The sequence below is a fragment of the Dipodomys ordii genome, unplaced genomic scaffold (assembly GCF_000151885.1).
Source record: "Dipodomys ordii isolate 6190 unplaced genomic scaffold, Dord_2.0 Scaffold25, whole genome shotgun sequence".
NCBI classification, from domain to species: domain Eukaryota; kingdom Metazoa; phylum Chordata; class Mammalia; order Rodentia; family Heteromyidae; genus Dipodomys; species Dipodomys ordii.
In genome coordinates, this window is record NW_012267241.1 from 10,504,853 (window position 1) to 10,528,289 (window position 23,437).

The 23,437-nt window shown below is 34.9% G+C and overlaps 1 protein-coding gene across 6 annotated transcripts in view; it reads left to right on the plus strand.

The window, feature by feature from the left end:
- The window catches only part of Nol4 (nucleolar protein 4), a 275,830-nt gene extending 253,731 nt beyond the window's left edge, over window positions 1-22,099 (plus strand). For 3 of the 6 annotated variants that reach the window (XM_013014852.1, XM_013014853.1, XM_013014854.1), the window contains one exon: window positions 20,145-22,099. In XM_013014852.1, the coding sequence (XP_012870306.1) occupies window positions 20,145-20,338 (194 nt within the window). In that variant the 3' untranslated portion in view covers window positions 20,339-22,099. The remainder of the gene's footprint in view (window positions 1-20,144) is intronic. The other 3 variants (XM_013014857.1, XM_013014855.1, XM_013014856.1) reach the window with 3 other exon arrangements.
- The last annotated feature ends 1,338 nt before the right edge of the window (window positions 22,100-23,437 follow it).

Here is a 23,437-nt window from a genome sequence, read left to right on the forward strand (position 1 = left end):
TTATTTTAAAAATAAAATAAAGACACCTCGAATGGTAAATGACTTGCTCACAGTAAAACATATGGATTAAGAGATATTTATTTCATTCATTCTTGGGCTTTTATTTGAGAGCACAATGAAGACGAACTTCAAAAAGTCCTGACTGTGGGGGAGGGTCCCTGCTTTCACTGTATTTGATGTCAGTATAATTTGTGGAGGGGAAGGGGAAGGGGAAGGGATACAGGTGGACCCATTGCAACAATGAGATGTACAAGTCGTTATGTCGAAAACGAACTTTACAACTTTGGTGGGGGGTGTGAGGGTTGGGTGGGGAGGGCAGGGGGAGGATGGGAAAGGATGGGAAGGGGAAACAAAGGAGGAGGCTACAATGCTTGATAAGAAATGTACTCATTATCTTGCCCATGTAATTGTAACCCCTCTGTACAGTATTTTCACAATAAAAAATAATAAAATAAAAAGTCCTATCTGTGTGCAGCTGAGAAGAAATAGCAATAGACTCACCAATATTGTGTACTGAAAATAAAAGATGATGTAATTTTCCTTGGGCAATAACTTTGGATGGAGGGTAACTGAGTTGAAATAACAATAAAAGTACAACAATAAAACAGAAAAAGAGTATACTTCACCAATCACAGCTTTAGATTTTAACCACAGAAAATTGCTCTTACATAGGTGTAAAAGAAAAATTAACATTGGAAAAGGAAATAATTCCATATTATAAATACTTTTTTCATTCTCTAAGAACCCAGATTACTTGTAACACTAGAATTGTCTACTGTTGATTTTGTTGTTTTTAGTTGTTTGGCTTTTAAACAGAGGGAGGCATCTAGATTAACTATATACATAATTGCCATTATTTTAGGGTTTTCTTTATAAATTCTGGGAACTCCAGATGTTCTGATTTTTTAAAAGAAAAATAGTATCATTTTTTCTATCATTTCTTCTCTTTAAGGCATTAAAATAGTCATTCACTGTAACAGATTTGGAATTATGGAGAAAGCAACTACATGCATATGCATGAATCTTGAGAGCTAAAAGGGATGTAGCAGATTAGCATTTTATTAGATGCCAGCATTATATCTGATGGCTGACAACTCTGGGCAATCTGAGTTTGAGAATTCTTCATTTTAAGACTTGTGCATCTGCAAAGTATGAAAGGCAATGTCAACTTCCAGAAGACAAAGTTGAATTAACTACAATTGTGACTTAATGTATAAAGCAGACAAAGACATGCAGAATTCAACCCATTAATTAGAGAAAGTGGGAATGTGTTGACAGTTAGAAGCATTAAACCAAAAGCAAGAATTGAAGGAATAGTGATGCTTATAGAAACTTGTAAACACATGTAACGATAACTATCATGAGCAAATGATACTATGTGCAGGGAGAACATGAATGCACAAGAACGTAAAAGGTACTTTAAACAGCATTTTTATTTAACTTGCTCAGTATATTGGGATTCATTTTGTCAAATCATTGTAATTTTGACAAAAACAAATTTGAATAGGGCAAATATGTTATTTTGAGAAATTTACAGATCAAAGAAAGAAAATATTCTGCTTTTTCTTCTTTAACTATCATGAACTTTTGATAAGTAATACCTTATCTGTAAAACCTAATTCTGGTTTTTCCATTCTTTGGGAATTTAATCCACAGTCCTCATTGCACTGTGACATATGTCTTCAAATAAGTTCCCATAAATAAATGTGCACTCTTAGAAAGCACAAACCTTATTTGTGTCCACTAACACAATTCCCTCAATAAGACCAAACATCTAGCTAAATGTTGAATACTATTCACTTAATAAGTAAGTAAAATTTTAAAAAAGACAAACATTCAGTTATTTTTGAGTGTCAAGACAAAGGGAGTTTAATTTAAAAATAAAATTCAAGGCAGGTACTGGTGGCTCATGCTTATAATCCTAGCTACTCAGGAGGCTGAGATCTGAGGATCCCAGTTCACAGCCAGCCTGGGCAAGAAAGTCTGTGAGACTCTTATCTCCAATAAATCACCAGAAAAATGAAAGTGGCCCTGTGGGCTCAAGTGGTAGAGTGCTTGCCTTGAGCTGAAGAGCTGAGGGACAATGCCCAGGCCCAGTGTTCAAGCCCCATGACTGACCCCCCAAAAAAATCAAAGGAGGGTTGTGATTCAGTGTGGATTGATGGGTTATGTGTTCAGTATGCACAGGTCCCTAGGTTCAATCCCTGAGGACATCTCCTACTTCTTTTTTTAGTGTATGGGTATATAGTAGTCAGAGTTTTACAAACTGCTGCTTAATTTTGAATGGAATCATGTTAGGGAAAGCTGGCCCATGTTGGAGACTTCGTGGCAAAGAAAGATTCTATCTAACACTGCCAGGGTGCCCCTCAAAGCCTTCATTAGCCAACTACCATTTGTTTGAAGCTGGCAAGGGTGCACACGGAACAATCCAAAATTTCAAATTGGAGTATTATCAAAATGACAGCAGTTACAATTTGTATAAAGAATTTATTCAAATTATCCAACTGAAATGAGAAGCAAGCAAGCAGCCAGTCCTCCTGTTATTATCCCATCCATTTGCATAGGACTTTGGAATGCTTTTTGTTTCCTATCAGGAAGTTCACATTGAGCTGTCTAAAGAGGGCAATTGTGGTTTACTGCCATTTTTTTCATTGGATCCCTTAAGTCTAAATTATGTGCATAATGCATCATTTAACCAGGGGTGTTTCCTCTCCACAAACTCCATGAGGCAGACTTTTCAATTTGTTTTTTCAACTCTCATATAAACTGGGTTGATATACAAACCAAAAAAAAAAATCTAACAAGACCAAATTGCTATAATAATCACTATAATAACTAACATTTGTGTGGTGATTTCTTGTTTACCAGAATCTTTACATCCATTATTATCTTTGCTCTTTGCTAACATTCAGGATTGTTGGCCCTTAAGATTCTTTTGATCAAAATCTATCATTATGAGTCTAAGGAAGCCTGGCTGTCAGATTCACTTTTGTACCAGAATTGGTTCGCAGTGGTGTGAATGGCTTTGTCAATAGACAGTGCCAGGCATCGATGCTCTGAAATATCATTTCTCATCTGAGATTTCCAAAGGAGCACTTCTGTTCATTCACTGCCTTCTCTCCTTAGCTCCTATTCTGGACAGCCTCTGTCTATTATCACCAATTTCTCCCAAGCATTTTGCAGAACTGAGTCTGCCTAATAAGTTCATCAGTGACTCTACTTACTGCCAAACTATGTCCTCTCCTTTATTTTACTGAATCTCATGGACATATCTGAAATCTCAGTGCTCTTAGCATACAAAATAATAAACCCCCACATCTTGTACCTCTCATACCATGCTTCTCTTGCTTTGTTTCTAGTTGTTTTGAATAGTAAAGTCTTTCCTTGCTGGGATTTCCTGGCCATACCGTCATTTCCCCTCTCATTCTCCTCTTCCATACATTTCTCAAGGGAAGAGCTCATTAGAGCTTATAGTTTCAAATGCAAGATACTCCAAATCTGTGTATTTACCATCCCCCACTCCCACCCCCAACTATCAGATTTTATGGCCATTTTTCTGCCAAACAGCTTGATTTTTGACATCCCAAACAAACTCAGATTTAACTAAGCAAAGGTGAGTTTTTCATCCCATTTACCCTAAAGCCTGCCTCTGGGCTTGTCCCAATCAGAAATAATTCTCCTGCACACGACTCATATTACGTGTTGTATTCTCTATGACACCCTTTCTGCTCACTTCACTTGTTTCATGATTATGTTTTCTTTCTGTATGATTCCATGACACCTGAGGCATATTTCCTGTGACTTAACCTGTCTGTCATGCATCCTTTTCTGTGTTAGACTGTACTATTTGAGGATAAGCAAGGAGAGTTTGTTCTGTCACCCAGTGCCAGTAGGTAACAATCATATATTAGTTTATTACTACATTAGATACATGAATGACTGAAAGAAGTTTCTCTAATAGAATATTATGCATCTTTAGAGATTTTTCACTAAATCCAATTAAGCATAAAAATAATCAGTTGAAATTGAGGAAATCTTCTTGAAGTTTATTCTTTCTCCTAAAATCCCCAAAGAGAACAATTTGGGGAAATTGAAATATTACGTGAATGCCTCAAGAAAATGTGTCATATATACACAGTGGAATTCTGTGCTACCATCTTAAAGAATGACATCACCCCATTTGTAAGGAAATGAAAAGACTTGTAAGAAATCATATTAAGTAAAGAAAGCCAGATCCAAAGAAACATAGGCTCCATGGTTTCTCTCATTTGTAATAATTAGTATATGTCTAGAATGAGCAGCATAGCTCAATAGTTATGTATGTATGACCATATAAGATGATGCAAAGCAAAATGAGCTCCAAAACAACAGGCCTTTTCTTTGTTGTTTTTTTTTTTAATGTATTAAGGGATTTTCTTTTGCGTTGTTTTCCCTATGTTTTATCCCCTATTGTCACTGTATTTGATTTTGATACCCTAGGTATTGTGTATATGTTTATCTGTTGGAGATGAACTGTACAACTTGACGGGGAGGGGGTTGCGGGGGAGGGAAAGTGAGAGAAAAATGAGGGAGGTGGTAACAAGTCCGACAAGAAATGTACTCACTTACTTTACGTATGCAACTGTCACCCCTCAGGTACATCACATTGACAGTAAAAATAAAGTTTCAAAAAAGAAATATTGCATTCTAAGTATTTCAGAGAAATATTTTGAAATGCACAAATTTTGCTTTAAAATGTACTCCATGTAAGCCTCTGATTCAGGAAATAAATGGTTTCCATAGTTATCCGCTGGCCTGAAGACCTTCACTTGTTCTCTTTTCCTTAGCAACTGAATAAATTGTTCTACTTTGTACAGCTTTGTGAAGTAGTGCCCATTGACATCCTGATCCACCAGACATCTGGATGGTGTTCGTGTATGAAATTATATATGGATCATGACATAAAACTCCATTATCCGTAGATAATGATTTTACAGAATGGAAACTAAAGATGATTCAGAGAATCAAATGATTCCCTGTAGTGAATAGGTGGTCCTTTTCCTAAAGGGAATGTATATCTGATGATAACTTCTTATGGCAAGAAAGGTGACTATGATCTAATTGCAACAACTTAATTGCTATGATACAGTTACTTATATCTCAATAGAGGTCCAATTAAGCCTGAGGGAGTCATCAAAGAACATTCTACAGCACATCATGAGATTTGATTTACAAGAAATAACAATGTATTATATTTAGATATTTTTCCACAACTTGTCTAGCTCCTTATTTTTAGTGAACCCACTTCTCCTATGTGTGTTTTGATGACTTAATCAGGATAATTTTCTACTTTAAACTCAATCCTTACTCTCATTGTTTTCTTATTCAGATATAGTTCTATTTAGATTTGTACTATCCAGCACGAGAGCCACTAGTCAGTTCTGATAATTGAAGCTAAAATATATGAAAATTGAGTTCAAATTTAAACTCAGATCCTTCATTGTTATGGAATCTCAAATATGCAATACCCAAATACTTTACTGTATTTAACAGCATAAAGTAAAATTCCCATCTTGCAGAAATGTCTAGTAGGCAGTCCAGAATCACAGTATTATATTGGCTTCTGAGTGATTTGTTATTACAGGAAAAGTTGCCTATATTTCACTAGTTCTTTTGTTTTTAATTTTTGATCACTTCTTAATGAAATAAATGGGCTGACTGGAAAACCCTGTGAGATATTTCAAATAATATGATTATTCTTTAATATCCTTAAAGAGAGATACTTTTACTTCACACTGCTTGGCTTTTAAAAATATCTTTCAAGTATTTGGAGATCCTGAGTAAAGCTAATTCATATAAAATTTATTATAACATAAATATGGGAAACTCTGAGATAGGCTGGCATTAGTTTAAAACTAGAAACAAATTTTAGAAGAATTTAATTATGATACAAGCCAAAATGTGTGATGTTTGGGAAAAGCAGATCCATATACACATATATACATCTATACTCACATATATGCACACTACACATGTATATATGTATATATATGTATATATATCTATGTATATTGTTTATACACAAATATGCATATACATATATGTGTATGCATGCATGCATGTGTATATATGTATACATATATTGGTATATATACATATATTTGTATGTATATATATATATACATATATATATATATATATACACACACATACACACAATGGAATCCTTTTCTTCCATCAGAAAGAATGATATTGTACAGTTTGTAAAAAAAAAATGAAAAGTCTTGGAAAAATTCTATTAAGTGATGTGAGCCAGACACACAGAAACTGGTTACATGGTTTCCCTTATTTGTTGTAGCTAGAAGAATGTACCTATAAATATACAAATAAAAAACTAGATGGTAAAAGACAAAAAATACACTTAGACACGATAAATTATACAGGTCTCTAGATATTCACATAGTGAGACCAAAGGACTATATTTTTAGGAGAGGATCACAAAGATTCAATAGCTAGATACATAGGATCTTATAAGTTGATATCATTCATTTCCAAGAAATGGAAACAAGAGTTGTGTTTTTTTCTCATTGCTGTTTTTGTTTTCTGTACCTTTTGTCTTATTTGTAAGTTTATCTCTTTGGAGGATGGTAAAGGGGAGCACAGAAATGGTAGGACAAATACTGAACAAATACAGCAGTGGTACTCACTAGACACTATGTTGAAAATGAAATGTACAACTTGTGAGGGGAATGGGAGGGAAAAACTGGGAGAAAATTAGGCAAGGTACACTGTTCAAAAACAAATTGTTTAAATAGGGATACAGGTTGACCCATTGCAACAATGAGATGTACAAGATGCTATGTTGAAAAACAAACTTTACAATTTAGTTGGGGGTGGAGGGAGCAGGAAGTGTAGTGAGGAGGTAGGAGGGAAGGAATGGCAAGGGAAAAACAAAGGAGGAGGCAACAATGCTTGATAAGAAATGTACTCATTACCTTGCTCATGTACTCTGTACAGTATTTTCACAATAAAAATCTTATTTAAAAAAGAATTATACTCATTATCTATCATATGTAGCAGTAACACCTCTGTATTTCATCTTCACAATGACAATATAAATACATACATACATATATACATACATACATAGAATTTAATTGTGACACAGCCAAAATTTTTGATGTTTAGGAAAAGCAGATCCAGAGCCTAGGTGTATGAATTGTAACCACATTTTTGACACTGAGTTCCTTTTATATTTCCAGCTTTTCCACAGAGTATAATAGCCACCTGGAATACAATTGAGATCATAAATTACTTACGAAAGTATATGTGTGTATGTGTGTGTGAAAAGATTCAGAGACATGATGCATATTTTTCAATTTTTTAATAACTGAAAATTGTGTTAATTGTATGCTGGAAAATTTGCAAGGAAATTGCATTAATTATCTGCAAAATCAAATGAAGCATCTTTCAATTTATCCCTGAGTCTTCATATCTTTGAGTTCCTGCAGATCAGAGACCCTCAGAAACAGGCTCTGAAAGGGTTGGTGAGTGGCCTTATGCTTCCCCTAGCCTCTGAGCATGTGTAATTGGCTTTGCAGTTCAACATTGATCAGACTGTTCTTTGCCCTGAGTGTAAGGGACCTTTATGTACTCCTCTGATCCCATGAGAACTGAATGCTGTGCTTGCTCACAGGAGAGAAGCAATGAAAAAGAAAACTCCCCATTAGTATTCTAGGCCCTTCCTTCTTGATTCTTCTGGTGAACTGTTCAGGGGCTTTCAGGTGACCAGACTCATTATGGTTAGCTTGGGATGTTTTCCTCTAGGATCTCTGTTGAACTTTGATACATTCTCTAGAGATCGATTTGAACAAACCAGTTAAATTTCACTGTTGGCAGCTTCCTCTGAAACTCAAGAAGGAGTTCTCTTGGGTAGTTCAGTACCACTTTTATAGGAAGTCAAAAATAATTACTTTCCATAGGGAAATTAGTCATCTTCTACATTTCCCATTCCTAGATTTGTCTAGGTCCAAAAAAATAATTATGTTTCACATTTAAATCTCTTACTGTTTCATGAAGCTTTCTGAATTTTTGAAAAAAAAACTCAGAGATGACAAGTATGGACATCTATCTCCACATTCTATTTCTTTTGTTTATATATATGTGTGTGTGTGTGTGTGTGTGTGTGTGTGTGTGTGTGTGTGTGTATATATATATATATATATATATATATATATATATAGTAAAGATACTGTACAGAAAGGTTACAGTTACATGAGCAAGGTAATGACTCCATTTCCTATCTAGCATTGTTACACCCTCCTATATTTTTCCCCTTAAAGTTTTATTTCATCTTTATTTTTACTTCCATGATATATTGACAAAGGGGATAAGAGGAGACAATCTTTGCCTGAATACTTTGCATTTCGTATGAGTCCTGGTTTCTTCAAAGATCTGGGTAATTGTTAATGGGATGTAGACATTCTTTAAATATGCAGAAAAGCCATAATTGCTAGCTTTTGTTTCAATATTTAGTGAGTCAATTTAAGGACAGACCACTATTTGCTTCACTTCTATCATTTATTGGTTCACACAGTGAATGTCTGTTTGCCTTAAATGATGGGCCTGTAAGAACAGAAAGAAAAATTCTCAAGAGTAGCAGAACCCATATACCTCTGTGTACTCCCACTTCTAAGACAACAGTGTTAAAATTGACCTCAGCTACATGCCATTCAACAGCTGAAGGAAAAAAAAACTGAAGTGAATAAAACATCCTTATTATCTTGGATCACGCATTTGCCTGTCCCACACTGTTCCCTTGTTCTTGAACACAGAGACCCTCTCGTTTTCGCATGTCCTTTTTGAAAAATCTAGACTTCCACGTATGAGCAAAATATATGGGATGAATGTCTTCCTGAGACTATTTTATTTAATGTGTTGATCTCAGTGCCATCTGTTTTCCTAAAAACTCATGTAGATTTTCCTATGTAGATGAATACCATCCCACTGTGTAGTGTGTATGTGTGTATGTGTGTGTATTGTGTTATCTGTGTATGTGTATATATATATGCACATATATGTGTATGTATATCTGTATATCACATTTTCCTTACCTATTCATCTGTTGATGAACACTTACTTGATTTCAAAATTTAGCTGCTGTGAGTAGTATTGCTATAAACATGATGTGTGCAGCCATCTCTGTCATACGTTGACCTTAATTCCTTTGGGTATATATCCAGGAGCCATATAATAGAATCATATCTCAGTTCTATTCTTACTAGATTTCACAGTGATTGCCATACATTTAAATCCTACCAGCCATGTATAAGTTCGTTTTCTTTGTTTCTTTAACCACATTCTCCCAGCATTTGTCACTTTTTAATTGGGTTGGTTTGATTTGGTTTCCTTATAATAGCTATTTTGACTTCTTTTGAGAACTATCGAATTGACTTGCTTGTTCATGTAATTAGTTGGATTGTTCTTTCCCAATATAATAAAAACTAAACTGTGACGCTCATTTTATTCTTTCCTAGTTTTTAAAGATTCCTTCCCTTATTTAAGTATATGTGAATCAAAATTAAAGTATGGTTCATTTTGCCCTTATGCAATATACTTGATTCAACCTGTTTTAAAGATTTTCGTCTTTCTCTGTAGGGCTCTATTTTTGCCTTTTCTACCAGCCTCAAACTGGCTGGAAACAGAAGCATGCTAAGATTATTTCATTCATGAATTGCTAAAACTGCTGTCTTAGCAGCCTTGTTGGCATATGCCTGAAATTCTAGGCATTCAGGAAGTAGAGACAAGGAAGATTGAAAAGTTCAAATTCAGCTCTAGCCAAAAAGTTAACTGAGATTTCATCATAGTAAAGAAGCTCAGTTTAATACAAGTAATTCCAACTACAAGGGAGAAATGGGTAAGAGGATCACAGCCCAATCAGCCTTGAATAGAAAGTTGGAAACCCTAACCAAAAAGTAAAACAAAAAAGTTCTGTAGAGCATATGAATAGCAGACATAAAGCCCTGATAATTTCCCTTCCCTGTATGCACATATCTTAAAAACAAACAAACAAACAAAAACTTCCACCAGCAGGTCCCAGAAATTTGAGTTTCAAGCTATTAAAAGACTCAACGTGGGGCTGGGAAGGTAGCTTAGTTGTAGAGTGCTTATCTTGCATGCATGAGGCCCTGGGTTTGATTCCTCAGCACCATATAAGCAGAAAAAGCCAAAAGTGGTGCTGTGGCTCAAGTGGTAGAGCACTGGCCTTGAACTGAAGAGCTGAGGGACAGCACCCAAGCCCAGAGTTTAGGCCCCATGACTGACCAAAAATAAATAAATAAATAAAAATAAAAATTCAACATTTTGAATGTTAAATCCAAAATGTAAGGTAATACGACAAAGCAAACAAGACTTCAGAAACAAAGGACCTCCACTTATCTGTTGAATAATTACTAAATGACCCCGTGCTGTTGATCACATATATAGTATATATGTGCACATCAGAGGAAAACTAGTAGGAGGACACAGAACTAGAAGGAAACGGGAAAGCATACAACAGTGGGACCCAGCAGCTGCACTTGACATTGATCAAAATGAACCAAGCAACTCAATGGCAGGGATGGGAGGGAGGGAATGAGTGGGAAAGAGGGAACAGCTTACTCTATACAAAAGGAAAGGAATGTACATATCACCCAATGTGGAAGAAATAACTGTATAATCAAAGCCCACAGAACTCATAAACTTTATAGACCATGATAATTTGCCCCATGAAGGTTAGAATGTGTTTGTGACTTTAAGCATCACTATCCCACAATACTGTAAAATTTGTGAAATTATGTAATCACTTAATCACAAAAAAATGATTCAACTAAATGTGTCTCCTTATAATCCTGTGAGTTTTTTCTTGGTGGGGGTTACTGATATTTACAATACTCCCTAAAATTAAATTAAATTCAGAATTGATAATGGCCTTCAAAAGCAGTCTGTGAATGTAAAAGAATTCAGTTTAACCTGTAAGTGTTACATTGTTTTTTGTTTGTTTTCTACTTTTGCTTTGGTTTTTCTGTTTTTTATTTGGGTCATAGGCCTTGAATTCAGGGCATTGAACACTGTCCCTGAGCTTTTGTGCTCAAAGCTAGCATTCTACCACTTTGAGCCGAAGCACCACTATTTGTTTCTGGTAGATAATTGGAGATAAGAGTCTCAAAAGCTTTTTCAGAGGATGGCTTTGAACTATGATACTCAGATCTCAGCCTCCTGAGTAGCTAGGCTTATAGTTGTGAACCATCAGTGACTAGTTGTTGCATATGTTTAATCCTCAGCTTTACTAGAAAGAAAACTATTTGGGGAATAGAAAGTTCAAGTATCTGCTTCTCTTTTTTAAACAAATACCTGGTCTAACAGTGGTAGATGTACTGCTTTTGGTACATTTAAAATATTCCTAGAACATGTATCTCAGCAACTTTTGCATACTTTATGGGACAAGCCTGTTTGGAGTAACTTAATGTCAATTAATACGTATTTATTGAGGCAAAAAGGAAAAATCTAATGGTGTGAAGAGGTTCAAAGCACATGTAAGCACAATTGTAGATCACCAGCAAGACTCAAACAAGTGAGTTAGAAATTAATGCAATTTGAACTAAGATACAGAGAAAACAGAGCTCCCAATGATGAAGACACCTAACATTTTCTTCTAGTCAAAGCTAACCTTCTCTGAAGATGGAGTGAGCTCTGGCCGTATATTAACAGAACCACAGAAATACATACGAAGAAGTAGCGAAAGAAGATTTTTCTGTATGTTTATGTTAATTAGCTAGCAACTGTCTTTAACACAAAAATTTGGAGTATTATTTAATACAGGACTGGTTCATTAGAAAATAACCATTACCTATGTGTGCCTTTAACAGGACTCAAAAGTAATAAATGAGAAGCTAATAATGTGACAAACTGACATATTCAAGACCATAGGCAAATAAAATACTCTCTTCAGCCAATAGACAGAAAAAAAGGTAAACTGAGAAAAATGTGTCTAATGGCAATATCCAGATCTTTACTTATACATATTCTTTCTGATATTAGCCAGCTCATCAAATGTCAGCACCCAAAAGCTAGTTAACATACTGATGACATTGTGTACAGAAATATTTATGGATATAAATATTTGTTTATATTTAAATATTATCAAATAAAATATGTATAATACATATGAAAACACTATGAATTCAGTTTATGGGATGACACATTTACAAAAAATAGAAAATTGATAATTACTTTTAGAGGACATTTTGTTTTTAAGAGAAATAAACATTTTCGTGAACTACATTGTGTGAAATTTCAACATGTGTATTTAATACATATCAAGGTAACTACCATTTTCATCTCTTTATTGAGAAAATTCTGACAAATAAAAGAATTGGGGAGGTTAATGAAATAGAAATGACCAACAAAATCAAAAGATGAATTCTTGGAATAAAGCTTTAAAGCTTGAAGATAAATCAAGAGAGATGAATCGTAATACAGTAAGAATAAAGAGAAATAAAATATACTTTATAATAAATCATTAACATCTTGAAATATACTGAATACTGTTTTAACTGCATAATTGGCCAACATTGACACAAGAATGAATATTCCAAATAAATCTGTAGTCAGTAAATAAATTCTATATTTAAAAAATCATTAAAAGTATCAGACCTTGATAGTTTTACAAATGTTCAATTTTTACCAAAACCTGAAAGACTAAATCTTTACTTCAGACAAACAAATCCAAAAGAAAAAAATAAATAAAACATAGAGAGCTCCCCTGATCATTTTATGAAAACATTTTAATCAACCAAGAAAAGTACTAAAGACAAATAACAGTGAAATAAAACTTGTGAATATAAATGCAACTCATTAGTATGTTGTATGTACTACTGTATGCTTTGTGTGACATTTTAGGTATCTTTCAGCCCTTTGACAAATACTTAGTTGTCAGGTGAAAGGAATTAACATTAGTGGGTCTTCCGTTGTCATACTGCATTGGTATAAATGCTTTATATACATTAGCTAATTTAACGATGACATGTAAGTTTTATAGCTAATTGTTTCTTTTTGAAAAAAAAGTTAGAGGATAACAATATCTCTCCATTAAAATATATTTAGTAAATGAAATGTAAAATGAAATCCAGTTTGTAACTAAAGTTAGTTTTCAAGTGGCCTATTTGTTAGGTAATCAAAAGAGTTCAATTGACTTACTGACTTACTGACAAAGAATGATTATCAGAAAATGGATAGGCCATTGACTATTGCCATTGTGGTACATTAACGGTTGAAGAAATTAAAATACCGGTTATATCAACCAATAGTCAGTTCAAAAAGCAAAGCAACGAATTCCAAGTAGGTTTCTTTCTCCTTGTAAATGATAATTCCTGATATTGTTTATTAGGAGGGTTAATCAGTTAGGAGTAAACAGTATCTATTAATATATGTTGAATCACTAGAGAATATTTTCAAAATTGAGAAAGAACTGAGTACAATCTAAATAGAATATTATAAGGAAGGTGAATCACAGAGGGTTATTTTGATAAAGTGTGTGAAAACCTATGATATATAGTCACTTATTCAGACACTAGTAAGTAGGAGCATTGTTCAAAACATTTAATTCTTTCATTTGACATCAAAACAGTGGAGTCATCTTTAAACCTGTTTGCCAGGTCCATCCATTACTTTGCAAATGAAGTGATATCATTCTTCCAAATGGCTGAGCAAAATTCCATTGCGTGTATGTATCACTTTTTCTTGACCCATTCCTCCACTGAGCCCCCTTTGGCTATTTGGTGAATAATGTAGTAATGAACATAGTTGTATAAATAGCTTGACTGTATTCTGATTTGTTTTTTTATTTAAATATATATATATTTTACTATAAAGGTACTGTACAGAGGGGTGACAGTTACATGAGCAAGGTAATGAGTCCATTTCCTATTGAGCATTGTTACCACCTCCTTTGTTTTTCCCTACCATCCCTTTCCTCCCCACCGCCCCAACTGCTCCCTCTCCTCCCCTTCCCCCATCCCCGTGGCACTCCCCCCCCATAGTGTCTTGTACATCTCATTGTTACAATGGGTCCAATGGGTCAGCCTGTATCCTTATTTCAGCATTTTTTTTATTTCCCTACCCCTCCCCCTATTAGAAAAAATGTATATACAAGATGCAGGACACCGGAATCAAATATAATGACAACAGGGATTGTACCATGGGGGGAGAACATACAAAGAAACAAAAAAAATATAGTACATTATAAGTACATTAAAAAGAATAAGAAAGATAAAATCTTTTGTGTCCCTATCTTGGGGTTCATTTCACTTAGCATCAGGTTATATGGTCATATGTACGTAGCTTTTGACCTCTTCTGCATGTCCTAGACATATACTAGTTATTGTAGATAAGGGAAACCATGGGACTTATGTTTCTTTGGATCTGGCTTACTTCACTTAATATAATTTTTCCAAGTCTTTCCATTTCCTAACAAATGGGGCAATGTCATTCTTTCAGATGGAAGCATAGAATTCATGTGTGTGTGTGTGTGTGTGTGTGTGTGTGTGTGTGTATGTGTGTGTGTGTATGTGTGTGTGTGTGTGTGTGTGTGTGTATCACATTTTCTTGATCCATTCATCTACTGAGGGGCATCTGGGTTTGTTCCATATCTTAGTTATGGTATGGTATGGTATAATGCTGTGATAAACATAGTTGTGCAGGTAGCTTAACTATTCTGATTTGTATAATTGAACAAAAGTTGTGTTGCTAGATCATAGAAAGGTTTTATGTTTATTTTTTGTGTGGAATCTCCTAAAGCTTTCCAGAGTGTTGAAGAAGTTTACATTTCCACTAAGAATATATTAGGATTCCTTCTCTCCCTGCTCACCCCCCATCACCAACATGTGTTCTTTTTATTCTTGATGAAAGCCTTTTTGTGGTGAGCTGAAATAGTAGTCTTATTTTGATGTGCATTTTGTTTATGGCCAGAAATATTAAGCATTTCTTCTATTTCTTCTATTGGCAATTTTTACTGATTTTTTGAGAAGTCTCTATTTTGTTTGCTGCCCATTTATTAGTTGGATTTTAGTTACTTGGGCTCTTTCTTGTTTGTTTGCTTCGTTTTTTGTTAAGTCATGGGTTTGAACTCAGGGTCTGGTTGCTGTCCCTGAGTTTGTTTTTGTTTTTTGTTTTTTTTTTTGGGGGGGGGGTCCGGTCGTGGGCCTGAACTCTGGGACTGGGCACTGTCCCTGTGCTCTTCAGCTCAAGGCTAGCACTCTACCACTTGAGCCCCAGCGCCACTTTTTTCTTTCTGCTTATGTGGTGCTGAGGAATCGAACCCAGGGCCTCTGGCATGCAAGGCAAGCACTCTACCACTGAGTCACCTTCCCAGCCCCCAAACTGAGTTTTTTTTTACTTAATTACTCTACCACTTTGTGCCACAGTTCTACTTCTGGTTTTCAGGTGGTTAATTGGAAATAAGAGTCTCATACCCTTTTCTGCCTAGTCTGGCTTCAAACTGAGATCCTCAGATTTCAGCTTCCTGAGTAACTAGGATTACAGACCTAAATAAAAACCCTGCTTACTTGAGCTCTTGGTATATTCTGGATATTAGGCCACTTTCTGACGTATATCTGGCAAAGATCTTCTCCCATTCTTTAGGCCGTTTCTCAGCTTATTAACTATGTCCTATGCCATGGAGAGACTTCCGAGTTTGAGAAATCCCATTTGCTAACTCTCTCTTTGATTTACTGATCCTCTGAAAGTTTACTCAGAAAGTTCCTGACTGTGCCAAGAACTTCAATATTTCTCCTAGTCCTTCCTGTAGTAGTTTCATGATTTCTGGTCTTACATTGAGGTCTTTGAATTATTTTCAATTGCTACTAGTTCAGGATGACAGACAGGGATTCATTTTCAATTATCTGCATATGGATATTTAGTTTTCCCAACACAAAATTTTGAAGATGCAGCTTTTTCTCCATCCTATTTATTGGTTCCCTTATCAAATATTAGATGGCTGTAGGTCTGTTATTAGGTCCTTTATCAAATATTAGATGGCTGTAGGTTTTATTTCTGGGTCTTCTACTCCATCCATTGGCCGGCTGTTACATTTTGGTGCCAGAACCAAGATGTATTTGACACTATAACTCTACAGTAATTCTAAACCTAAAATTGTTATGCCTCTAAACTACTTACTCTTTTGCCCAGGACTAACTTTGTGATTCATGTTTTTTTGTGATACTATACAAGTTTTTCAATGATATTTTCTCTCACTGAAAAAAATGACACTGGTATTTATGATCATGGTTATTTCATTGAAATCATAGATTACCTCAGGTTATTGTCATTTTTATGGATTAATTTTACTAGTTCCGGAATACAGGAAATCTTTCTACTTGCTAAATTATTCTTCAACTTTTTCTTCACAATATTATAGTTTTCAATTATAAAGGCTGTTAGTTAGATTGATTTGTACTGTTTCTTTTTTTGAGACTATTGCAAATGAGGTTGCTTTCCTAATGTCAGTCTCGATCTTTTCATTATTTTTACATACAGAAAAAGAGGTATGTTGATTGATTTCATACCTTTCTATTTTGCCTAAGTAATTTATCAGCTCTAGGAGATTGAAGGGTAGAGTCACTTAGGATTCTTTAAATATAAGATCATCTCATCTGCAGATATTAATAGCTTTACTTCTTCCTTCCCTTTTTAGACACCCTGTAAGTCTTTCACTTACCTTATTTCTCTGGCTAGGAATTCCAATATTATATTGAAAAGGAGCAGAAAAATTTAACATCTTTATCTTGTTCCTGATTTAAGAGAAAATGTTTTATTTTTTACTGTTCAAATAGAAATGTACTCATTATCTGACTCATGTAACTGTAACCCCACTGTACATTACTTTTACAATAAAATTTAAAATAAAAAACTACAGGGAAAAATATACCTTGCTGTTGTAGAGGTGTTATACAGAGGGGTTACAGTTATGTAAGTCAGGTAATGAGTACATTTCTTTTTGAACCATGTCACCCCTTCCCTCAAACTCTCACAGGGTTTCCCTCCTGTCCTCACCCACAAGTTGTGTAGTTATTTTTTATTTCAACAATTTATTCTAGTGCTGGGTCTAGGTTTGTTATAAGCAGCATTTATTATGTTGATAATGTCCAATCTTTCCTAGTGTTTCCAGAGCTTTTGTCATAATAGAATGATAGATTTGTCTAAGCAAGTGATTTTTTTTATCTTTACTTCTGTTGGTATGTTGTATTACATTTATTGATTTACATATGTTGAACCAACCTTGCGAAACTGGGATAAAATACTGTTTAATCACAGTGTATGATCTTTTTGATTAGTTGTTGAATTGGGTTGGAAAGTACTTTATGAAGGAGCTTTCCACTAATATTCATTAAATAAGATTGTTCTTTGTTGTTGTTGATTTGCTATAATTGCAGCTACATTGGAGGTATTAGGAGAATCACAGTTCAAAGCCAACCCAGGGAAAATGTTAGCAGGACCAGATCTTAAGTAATAAGTTGGTGTGATGATTCGTAACTGTAATCTGAACTATGTGCAGTTTGAGGCCAGCTGAAGCAAAAATCCAAAACCCTACCTGAAAAATACCTAAAACAAGAAAGAGCTAGAGATGCGGCTCATGGGGAAGAGTGTTTCCCTAGCAAGTGTAATCCCCTCATTCTAACTCTAGTGCTGCAAATAAAAAAGAGGTATACTAATGCTAAACTTTTTGAATGAGAAGAATAAAAGAGAATTTAAATTATGTTCACCCAAGGATCAAACTGTTTCTAGGTCATGATTATTTACAAAAACCTTACTCAAACATTTTAACGAATAATTTGCTTGAAAAACAGGCAAAGCAATGGAGTTTTGCAATTGTAACAACCCCATACTTCTCTCAGCTTGTTTACTTCCATAATGTGATTTTGCAAATAGAAGAATAAATGGCAGCTAACTTCTGTTAGAAAAATCAAAGCTTTGAAACGCCACGACAGAGTATGAAGGACTGTTCTATCAGATGTCAGAGTTCTAGTGAAGGTCTCCTCTCTGCTCTAATTAAAGTCTAAATGGAGCTATTTCTCTCTCATGGGACATCTGTCTCCTTCATGGTAGAGGGTGGGGTGGGTCTGGGTCTTGACCTCTCTTTTTTCTCAAGGAGAATCAAAAGAGAAAACACATAGCTTGTTTTAGTTCACAAAGTAAATCCCATTATCTAAAGATGTGCTAATATTTATAGATAATCTTTTAAAATATATTCAAGTTATAGGCCATTATAATTTGGAAGTTTGACTTGATGTGTTTAGTAATATTTTATTGAATATTTTAAATTTGGCAATCACTGAAAATTTAATAATGATAAGAAATGCTTAAATGATAGGTCATAACTAACACACACACACACACACACACACACACATGCACACACACACACACACACACACACACATATCCCAATTTAATGATCCCAAGGTAATTAAGTTGTGAATCATCTTCTCAATGCAAATTTAAAGATGTTTAAATAACTTCATTGTTTTGAATAAAACCTGAAAAACTATTGTCTATAAAAGTACTAGCAGGTTTTGTTTATCCATATAAGAAAAAGTTATGGCATATCAATGTATTTTCCACACTGTTAAAGCAGCTTTAACAATATATAAAGCAGAATCCTAAGTGCGGTTTTATTTGCACCAACCATTTACTTATTACATTTCAAAAGCAAATTGTAATATGATATGTCCACATTTTTCACTTGTAATCAGCCTGCAGAGATCATCAATATGAAAATTTTAAAACAATCCTAAATCAAGTCCTTGTAGTGCTGCTTAAATATGCATTTCTAAACACATTGCTGAAGCCTGACAATCCTCAATTTTCTCTTTTCTAAGCTAACTTTGTATAAGAGCTGTTAGCATCACATTTTAAGATGTTACTATAATTCCAAATGCATGATATCTATGATATGTGCTCGTACAGTAAAGAACAAAATATTTGTCATCTCCACCTTTTTTATTGTAAGAAACTTATGTAATATATGCACAAGAGACTTAAAACTAAATTTTATGAGCTAGGCACCAGTGATTCTCACCTATACTCCTAGCTAATCAGGAGATGGAGATTAGAAGGATTATTATTCAAGGTTAGCCTTGACATAAAAATAAGACACCCCCTCCTCCCTGGCCCCATGTTAATCAATAGTTAGATATAGTGGCATACACCTCTCCTTCTATCTAAACAGGAAGTATAAATAGGAAGACTGCAGCTTAGACCAGCCAATGAATATATGAGACCCTATTTGAAAAGTAATGAAAGCAAAGAGGCCTGGAGGCATCTCATATGTTAGAGTGCGTGCAGCGGAAGCACAAAACCCTGAGTTCAACACCACAGTACCACCAAATTCTGTTTTATATTTGCCCAAGCAGCACACATTCAAAGACCTTCTTTATTCTTTTTTATATTGTGAAAATAGCGTACAGAGGGGTTACAATTACATGGGCAAGGCAATGAGTACATTTCTTATCAAACATTGTTGCCTCCTCCATTGTTTCCCCTTCCCATCCTTTCCCAACCCCCCCACCCCCGGCCAAAGTTGTAAAGTTCATTTTTCGACATAACGACTTGTACATCTCATTGTTGCAATGGGTCCACCTGTAGCCCTATTTCAATGATTTGTTTTTTCCCTTCTCCTCCCCAAATTATACCAACATCAAATACAGTGAAAGCAGGGGTTATACCATGGGGGAGGGACATACAAAGCAACAAAGAAATCATCTTATAAATATGTTAGAAACAATCACAAGAAAGAAAAAAAAACATTTGAATACTTATCTTGGGGCTCATTTCATCTAACATCAACTTCTTTTTTCTTGACAATAACAAGTGATTGCCCAACCTGTGCAAGTCACCAGACACAAATTTCCCTCAGCTACTCAAGTAGCATATTTATCTTGTCTTTCTAAAAGCATCTGTACAAGATTTATATATATATATATATATATATATATATATATATATATATATCACTATCTTGAGAAAGAATGCATGAATTAATTCAGCAACAATTTACAGAGTACCCCCACACACCCAGGGCCCTAGAACAAAAGTTACTCGTGTGTGATTTTGTCATTATTTTTCTTTAGGACCCACCGATCTCAGCATGAAGAGGCAGTTGGCGACGAGCTCAGGATCCTCCAGCAGTTCCAGCTCCAGACCTCAGCTGAGTCCCACCGAAATCAATGCTGTGAGACAGTTGGTGGCAGGATATCGGGAATCGGCTGCATTTTTATTGCGTTCTGCAGATGAACTGGAAAATCTCATTTTACAACAGAACTGAGTCAAGTGATGACCATATTCACTGAGTTCTGAATTTGCAGTTTCCACTAATGACATTTTGATTTCCCAGCAGAGATATTTCCGGTCTTGCTGCACAATCTTTTAAGAGAAATACTTCCATTATGCCACATTGTCCTTGGTACATAAAGTGATGTGTTAAGGTGCTTCAAAGGAACTCTGACCTCTGAAGTACTTGTGATATTTAAACGTGTCCAGCCTATTGCTTTTCATTTTAATGTGTCAGCATAAATATCATGGGCAAAACAGGCTACATTTCTTAATTCAAGGATAAAACAGAAGAGAAGCTTGTGGTGTAAAAAAAAAAGAAAAGTTCAAGGTCCAAGTGCAATGAAATATTAGTGGAATCTGCTATTGACTCAATGGACTGAAAGCTGAAGTATCTGGCAAAAAACAAAAAAAAAGCCAAATTTCTTGTTGCTACAGGATATAACAACAATGAAAAGGATCTTGTATTTTAAAAAAAATAAGTAATTTTTATAAAAGAAAACTTGTTTTGCATTCAGAATTGTCATTTTTACTTTGGTAACTTTTTCATAGATCCTAAAAGAGAACTGTTTTGAGAAACTATTGTTAAGTACCTTTTCCACATCCCTTTTGCCTTCTCCTCTTTCCAAATTCTTTCTACAAAAAAAAAATTAATAACAGTTGATGCTGGAAAATCCCTTTCCTACGTTCTGTAAATCATCACACCAGGAACTACTTGCAAGAGAGGCCTGCAATTCTGCACTTAACGCTGATCTCAAAACACCCACTCCACACTGCAACCTTACCCTAGCAGTTTTCATCACAGAATTTCTTAAACATTAAAAAAAGATGTGTTGGAAAAGGATCACACCTTGGTTTCCTTGGAGCTGCTCACTCCTGTGTTTCCCTGCTGTCTCACAAGAAGGCCTGGAGCAGCAATTGGATATAGATGACTGAATGTGTTAAGAGGTTGCAAGTGACAATCTGAAATTTTGCACTCTTGTGTGTAGTTTTCTTTTCATTTCTCTCTTTCAGAAAATACATTCCAAAAAAGACCGTCATGCCTCCTGATATGATTTGTATAATTTACAGTCTTAGCTAAAAATAAAGAACTCCTCAGAGGGTGCAGCTGCAACTTACAAAGAACTGTTCCCTCCTACTGAACATACTTTGGCCCTTCTTTCTTCTTTTCCTAGTCTTAGCTACCCATGAGTGGTGTTTTCTTTGTGCACTGAAGCAAGTCTACTTTTCAAGTATTTAGGAAGAAGTACCTTAGTTCATGCTTCTGGTACAATTTTCTTTTTCTGTTGTTTAGTTTTGATTGGATTACAAATTATTTGTGAATTCCTGAGTTTGCCTTATTTCATGTAAAATTTATGTCATTCGGTTTTTGACCATGAGTTGAAGGCATCAGTGATATTTCTTACCTACTTGTTACATATAGTTTTTCAAGTAATGACTGTGATTGTGACCAAGTAATGTGCACTTTTTCTTGTAACTGTGGACATTGCTATGCTTTCTACTTCTAGTGGCTCTAGAATTACTGTTCCTTACAGTTATGTAAACAAGAAAACCCCCACAACTTTTGTGATACTGTTGGTGAATATAATGTGAAAATCTTATTGAAATATGAGTATTTTGGAAATACACAGACGCACAAACATCTTTTAAGATGTGAATTTAGAGTTTGCTTATTTAAAAGAAAATTCAAAAACTGAGGGCTGGTATAATTTTCTCTGTTTTTGTTTGGTTTAATAAACAGACTTCTGTGTTAAAAAAATGATTGTGAAAGCTTATAAACATTTTTGAGTGATACATTGTTTGCTTTTTTTGTTTTATTTTTAGCAGTTTTCCCTTTAAGGCTGAACTACTATATTACACCTATATCTAATAAAAAAATTGAGGCACCAAACTATTATTCAAAAGTATTCCAAGGAACTACAGAATCTCAACATTCACACTAATAAAGAATTTATTTTGGGAAGAAGTAAAGGAGATTAGCAAACCTGAAACTACTTCATTTGACTTAGAAATAGATGGCCTTTAAATTTTTATTTTATTTTTGAATGAGCATGTGTTCATAATACCACAACATTCCATTGTGATAATTCCATACATGCATAGAGTGTACCTCCAGTCAGTCCACACTGCCCATTTTGTTCTCATTCCTGCCTTGGCCCTGTTCCCATCTTCATTGTTTTGGGGATGGCTTTCTGCCTCACTATTTTCTGTTTCTCCCTCTTTCTGAATACATATTTACCTATGCATATGTAACATCCTTCAATAGCCTTCACACCTCAGTATCCTTTCCTTTTTCCCCTCTACCCTGCCATTGTTCTGTCTTAGCTAGTCTTCTGTTTTTATGTGGGCGTCACGGTTATGATTGTGATTACCATCATCATTGTAGGTCAAGCTGTTGCACTTGATTTTTCTAAGTTAAATTTTATCATAAAGGTGGTGTACAGAGGGGTTACAGTTACATAAATCGGGTCATGAGTACATCTCTTCTTCAACAGTGTTAACTCCTCCCTCATTTTCTCCCCCTTTTTCTCCTCTCAACCCCTCTACCTCCTCAAGTTTTAAAGTTCATTTCCAACAGTCATACTAAGACACCGTGTTGTATTTGATTTTTTTAAGCTTGGTTTATATTGCTCAACATGAACTTTAGTTCCATGCATTTCTCTTAAAATTACATAATTTCACTTTTTTGTATTTAAGTAATGTTCTGTGGTAGAATTCTAGGTCAGTACGATTCCAGTTTAGCTGTTCTGAACAGGACTACAATAAACATGGATACGCGGGTGTCATTCTTATGTATTTATTTACACTCATTCAGGTATACAACCTAAATTGATATGGTGAGGTAATAAACTAGACCTTCATTTAATCTTTTGAGGGAACCTCATGCCATTTTACATATGACTATTACTATTAGTATATGTTTCTGTAATTGTCATACTGACCAGGATGAGATGAACTCTTAAATGACAACAAACTCTGTATCAGTGCTATAGTTCATCAGAATGGTCAGAGTCAAACCCCTTGTCTTGATCCGGACTGTAGATTCCAAGTTTTCCCATATTTAATATGATGTGGCTACAAGCTTGTGATTGTA